General features: G+C 36.0%; 2 protein-coding genes across 2 annotated transcripts; both read left to right on the top strand.

Moving 5' to 3' along the window:
- Positions 1–3,111: 3,111 nt before the first annotated feature.
- On the top strand, positions 3,112–4,656 carry LOC108916054. The gene is made up of 4 exons (XM_023456572.1): positions 3,112–3,143; positions 3,385–3,742; positions 3,893–4,573; positions 4,624–4,656. The coding sequence occupies exons 1-4, from the start codon at positions 3,112–3,114 to the stop codon at positions 4,654–4,656; spliced, it is 1,104 nt and encodes a 367-aa protein (XP_023312340.1).
- Positions 4,657–5,019: 363 nt separating this feature from the next.
- On the top strand, positions 5,020–6,231 carry LOC111692526. Its single transcript, XM_023456571.1, has one exon. The coding sequence runs from the start codon at positions 5,020–5,022 to the stop codon at positions 6,229–6,231; it is 1,212 nt and encodes a 403-aa protein (XP_023312339.1).
- Positions 6,232–6,697: the final 466 nt, after the last annotated feature.

Genomic DNA, 6,697 nt, shown 5'->3' with positions numbered 1-6,697 from the left:
CGAATGGAAAAGTTACGCACGACGCCGCGAGCGTACTATACTTTATCTACAACCACTACTAAACACACCGTCTGCGATCAATCTAAGATTTCTATTACGTACGGTAAAAAAATCGTACAGTTTTCCTAGAAACCGCCTAGCAACGGTTAACACAAACAGTATTGTATTGACCGTTGCTAGGCGGTTGCTAGGAAAATATGATTCGAAAATATTTTTTTTTCAGCGAAAATATGCATTTTAAAATTTTTTTAATCGCGTATCCGTATTCTACTCATTTTCTCTTATCTTCCTTTAAAATTAATGACAGTATGACTGAATCACCCTGTATACATTCAGCGAGAGAAAGATGGTGAACAAAACTATTCGCCCAGTGTGTAGGTTATAACGAAACAGTGACAGAAGGTAACGAACAAATTTGTTCATCAAAAGTCGTTTATTTAGTTAGTTTGATTTGGACTTGGAAATCGAGGAAAGTCAGGTCTTGGTCGAATAAGGAAAAATTCAGCTGAATTCGTTCATTACCTTCATTTGTTGTATGTGTACCATACAAGGACGAGGCCATCGAATTCGTTCGATATTGCTCTGTACAACGATAAAACAAACGAATTAAGCGATCAAATTCGTCCTTACTCTTCATTCGCTATACGTATACCCATTACAAGATAATATCTACAAAAGTTTTTGATGAAATATACATTGTCCTAAAAAACTAAAACAGCGATAACGGTGACCTAAAGTGCACCCATTAATAATTCACTTCACCGTTTCTGTTTTAATCTCTACTTTAGTAGCGGTGATCTAAAGATGACGATCGTTGTCAGTAATTTAAATAGTTAATGTGATTGTTGGAAGGAAGAATGCATATTAATAAATGACCTACTGTGATGTGAGCTCATAATAATTGTCCGTATAATTGCCAGTAATTACCGAGAGGTTTTTGCTAGACCTATTGCTGTTTTAATATCGTTATAATTAGTAGCGCAACACCGCTTCTATTAAAGCTGACACAGAAAGTGAGCTAATGTCGATCACATTTTATTGTTAAGCGACGACGTTGAACCGATTCATATAATTTTGTATCGCTTTGATGTTTGAAGTGCCATGAAAAGTACGGCTGGCTCGTAAATGTTAGCTACATTTGCTATACGATTACACAAACAGGAATTTCCACTGGTTGGTTAATAGGGGGCGTATATACAGGGTCGCTGATATGTATGGAAACGGTCGATTATCTCCTAACGTAAAATAGCTATTGAAAAATCGTAAGAACACAAACGTTTTACGGTTTTTTAAAATCTATTACAATAAACAAAATTTAAATATTCACGATCAGTTAAAAACTCATTGCGAAATAAAAATGCTTTTTTCTTTAATGGAACGCCCTGTATATTATTCCATATTTCAATTCTCGAAATTCTAAACAAAATTCTTATAACACATCATGTACAGGGTGATTCACTATATTTTGACCCCCCTTAAGTTTTTTGTTTTAAGAGTTATAAAAAAATGTGATATACAAAAGTTGCACGATCTTTTATGAGTTTTTCGAAAATTATAGCAGAAAAACAAATGAAGTTCAAACAAAATGGCCGCGGATGTTAACTTTGTTAATTTAAATGGAACATCCTGTATATTTTTACATATTTGGATAGAACGTTCCCTGCCGAGCACAGTCATATATGGTTTGTTGGGTCCATCTCTAACAATAAGCGAGATAATATTAAAAAACGAAAAGAAGGTTTTTTTATTAAGAAAATAAGATATTTTGTAATTGTTGGACATCTTTCAGGCATTTCTGCCTTTTCTCCAATTACGTAATGATTTAGATTTATTTGTAATATATTTTGACATATCGAACATTGATATAGTCCAAAATGGGTATAAGTATTTTAACTAAATCTCACTAATTAGACCGTGTTGGGTACTTATTTAAATGTAAAAGTCTTTGCGCCCTGGTCAGTGTTGCCCTGATCTAAAAAGGAGAGAACAATTGTTTGACACTATTTGACAGTTATGCTTGATATATGAATAATATTCTTTGTCATTCATAAAAATAGAAATAAAGTTGTTATTTCAAGTAACAAGAAGCTAATTAAAAGATAAGGAACCCGAATATTATACATGGCGCCCGAGCAGGGACTTGCAAGGAAAGAATAAACAGTTTGTTGGTTGACACAGCCTTCCTGAATACGTTAGTTGTTCGTCGCAGGGAGCAGCATTGTGTATACGTAAAATTGGGCGGAAATCGACAATTTTATCCAATTTGAAGAATGAGTGAAGAGAAAGAACTCACATTGTTAGTTAGAAGAAGAGGCTCCGTAAAACAAAGGCTTTTCAAAGATACTTGGTGGAGTTGATTACCGCGTCCGAAAGCGAGAATTTTGTTGTTGAAGAAGAATGCGCGTTAGAGCTTGAATCAAGGCTAAATGCAGCACTTTCGTTAATGTCCGATTATGAAGAAATTCAGTTGCAAATCGAATTAACAGTGTCTGAATCCGAGACAGAAAAGCAGTTCCAGGATCGTTCAGGATTTCAGAGTCAGTATTATAGTTGTACCTTAAAAGGAAAAAAATTATTAAATAGTTTTCGGGGAAAATCTTAAAGATGAAATAGAGTCAGTACATTCGCATGCCCAATCGATTAATAGTGAAATATGTAGAACTGAAACGGGTTTTGTAAGTGGATTAAAATTGCCAACTATCAAAATTCCAGATTTTCATGGAACTTATGACACTTGGTTAGAATATCGAGATAGTTTTGAATCTCTAATACATTGTCACACTGGTTTATCAGAAATACATAAATTTCACTTTTTAAGATCGTCACTAAAGGGGGATGCGTTACAAATAATTAAGACATTAGATTTTGCAAAAAATAATTATCAAAAGGCTTGGGAATTACTGTGTGACCGGTATAATAATACCAGACTGCTTATAAATAATCACATAAAAGCATTGTTTAATTTGGAAAAATTGTCACATGAATCTTCTATTAAGCTGCGTGCTTTATCAAATAATATTGTTAAACATTTGAGTGCTTTAGATTCACTAGGGCAAAATACTAACGAGTGGGGTACGTTAATAATCCATATGGCTAGTCTTAAATTAGATAATGCTACTAACAGAAAGTGGGAAGAGCATCAGGTGGGTAGTGATCCTCCCACATTGGAAGATTTTCAAAATTTCCTAAAAACGAGGGCAGATTTTCTAGAAAGTTTGGAACTCAAAAATGGAAATCGGTCCGAAAAGAGGCAAATTCAATCGTCACGTTGCCTGCTGGGGTCCAGTGTGAAAGAAAACAATAATTTAAAAAATTGTGTTCATTGTAAGGCTGCACATTCTCTTATAACTGTGCAGAATTTCAAAAATTGTCTACCGATTGCAGGTACAATCGTGTCAGGGAATTAAAACTTTGCTTAAATTGCCTCAAATCTGGTCATTTTGTTACACGGTGCAGGATAACGGCTTTGTGCAACAAATGCAACGGTAAGCACAATACTTTACTTCATCATGAGGCTATAGAGCAAGGGGAAAATTCGAAAGGTTCTGATGCAGTTGTTACTTTATCATCCTTTTCTTCAAATATGGTGTTGTTGTCTACAGTAAGTCTCGAGGTTTTAGATAAGACTGGTAAGCCACGACTAATAAGAGCTGTGTTAGATTGTGGGTCACAGTCGTCTTACGTGACATCAAATTTAGTGAAACAGTTGGGTTTACCGGAAACTCCAATTGAAATAAAAATGGTAGGTTTAAGTTGTACATCAACAAAAATAGAATCGAAATCTCAGGTCACTGTACGTTCTTGTCAAAATAATTTTAGTATTTCAATATCGTGTCTTGTGATTCCTGAGATAACAAGCCAATTTCCTGAGTTTTCATTCAATCTGTCGCAGGTGGAAATTCCTCAGCATCTTAGGTTAGCTGATCCTCAGTTCAACAAAGCGTCTCGAGTAGATATGCTAATAGGTGCTGATATATTCTGGAACCTATTGTGTGCTGACCAAATAAATCTAGGATTGAACAAATCTGTCCTCCAAAAAACAAAATTTGGATGGATAGTTTCAGGGCCTTTAGGTGTCGGTGGGCAGGAAAAATTTACTCATTGTAACTTATCCGTTGAGAATGACTTACAAAGGCAGGTTTGTAAGCTGTGGGAGATAGAAAATGAATTCTCAGAAATTCGAAAATTCTCGAAAGAAGAACAAATGTGTGAGGATCATTTCACAAAAACAGCGAGACAAGATGAAGATGGACGTTTTGTGGTGTCTATTCCATTAAAGAGTTGTGTGAGTCTGTTAGGGGAATCTAAAAATCGAGCTATTCGACAGTTTCAGCAGTTAAAGCGCAAATTTGCGAATAATATTGAATTCAAGAATATGTATGTAGAGTTTATGGAGGAATATGGAAGAATGGGTCACATGACTAAGGTGAATGGCAAAGATCAGGTTGAATGTGCATACTATTTACCTCATCATGGTGTTCTGCGAGAAAGTAGTGAAACCACTAAATTGCGGGTGGTATACAATGCATCATCTCCTACTACAACTGGCTACTCTTTTAATGATCTTCAAATGGTGGGTCTTACTATTCAGTCTGACTTGATAACAGTCATACTTCGTTTTAGGCAGTATACGTATGTAGCGTGTGCAGATATTGAAAAAATGTACAGGCAGGTACTTGTAGAAGAAAGAGAGCGCTCTCTACAGCGAATTGTATGGCGTTCTGATACTTCTTTGCCTATTTCAACGTTTAATTTAAACACAGTGACTTATGGCACAGCTAGTGCACCTTTTCTGGCAATTCGGTGTCTGTTTGAATTGGCAAAGTTGTACGAGAATGAGTGTCCTGAGGTAGTAAACATCATCAGACATGATATGTATGTTGATGATGTAATCACAGGGTCGGATTCTTTAGAATCGCTACAGCAAAATTGTGTGGGCCTTCTAAATATTTTGGAACGGGGTCAGTTTTTCCTAAGGAAGTGAATTTCTAACTCTGAAAAGTTCTTGAAGGAATAGATATGTCTCGATGGTCATCAAGTTCAAAGGGATTTGGAAAAGAAGAGGAAGAAAAATCTAAAACACTTGGTCTAATGTGGTTGCCTCAATCTGACCAATTATCTTATGACATCAATATTGTTAAAATATCTCGAGTAAATAAACGTGCTATCTTATCAGAAATCTCTAGAATTTTTGATCCTTTGGGTCTACTTAGTCCTTGTGTTGTAGTCACAAAAATGATCATACAAGAGCTATGGCTTCTGAAACTTTCTTGGGACGAAGCTATTCCGTTACAATTACATACAAAATGGATTGATTTTCGATCAGAGTTACACACTTTAAATGAATTGAACATAGATCGTCACGTCATTTGTAGAAATCCCATTAGAATTGAATTGCATGGGTTTTCAGATGCCAGTGAAAGAGCTTATGGGGGATGTATCTATTTACGCTCAGTAGATGGTTATGGCAATGTGTATGTTCGTTTATTGTATGCAAAGGCAAAGGTCAGCCCTGTGAAACCAACCACAATTCCCAGACTTGAATTATGTGGGGCACTAATATTGTCAAGGTTATATCAAAAGGTTGTCCAGTCTTTAAATGTAAGATTCGATCATTGTCAATTTTGGTCAGACTCAACTATTGTTCTCGCTTGGCTTAAAATTGAACCTTCTAAGCTCAAAACCTTTGTGTGCAACCGTGTTTCGGAGATACAAACTAATACACATCCGTATTCATGGCGACACATTTCCGGTTCTAACAATCCTGCAGATTTATTGTCCAGAGGTACCAGTCCCTCCAATTTAAAAAATTCCTCAATGTGGTGGCAAGGGCCTGAGTGGCTCCAGGAGCAAAATTATGATAAAGATTTTGTATCTAATGAAAGGTGTTTACAAGATGATAGTGATCTGCCAGATTTGAAGGTCATTAAACAGTGCCTTATTACGCGCAAAGGTGAAGAACCGTTTTCTTTTAAAAATTATTCATGTTGGAATAAACTACGGCGAGTGACTGCATATTGTTTGAGATTTTGTACTAACTGCAAACTTAAAGCCAATGATCGCACATACGGTTCTTTGACTACGAAGGAACTCAATGCTTTAATATTAGTAAAAAGAGCTCAGCTTGAATCATTCCGGGAAGATATTAATTCTATAGATGCTCAAGGTACAATAAAGCAACGTAGTAAATTATTAAAACTTACACCTTTTTGCATACTGATAGAACCTTAAGAGGTTAAAGGTAGACTGACCAATTCAAATTACTCTTTTGATAAAATAAACCCCTTGATATTGTCGGCTGATCATTACTTGACCAAATTGCTGTTTCGCTATGAACATGGGAAATTATTGCACGCTGGACCGCAGCAAATATTGTCTTCAATACGTGAACGATATTGGATTGTATCCGGTCGGAAACTTGCTAGAAAAACTGTCCACGAATGTGTCAAATGTGTCAGAGTAAATCCAAAGCCTTTTGCACCCCCTATGGGAAATTTACCGATTCAACGGGTAACGCCTTCCCCTCCCTTTTATCACACTGGTGTCGATTATGCCGGTCCTCTGTGGTTAGCAAATAGAAAGGGCAGAGGAAGCAAATTATCAAAATGTTATGTATGTATCTTCATTTGTTTTTCCACCAAATGTATACATAATAGAACTTGTAACAGAACTGTCCACCGGGGCATTTATAATGGCT

The sequence above is a fragment of the Anoplophora glabripennis genome, unplaced genomic scaffold (genome assembly GCF_000390285.2).
Source record: "Anoplophora glabripennis isolate ALB-LARVAE unplaced genomic scaffold, Agla_2.0 scaffold1844, whole genome shotgun sequence".
NCBI classification, from domain to species: domain Eukaryota; kingdom Metazoa; phylum Arthropoda; class Insecta; order Coleoptera; family Cerambycidae; genus Anoplophora; species Anoplophora glabripennis.
The sequence above is the reverse complement of the archived record's forward strand: the minus strand, read 5'-3'. Positions and strand labels throughout refer to the sequence as shown.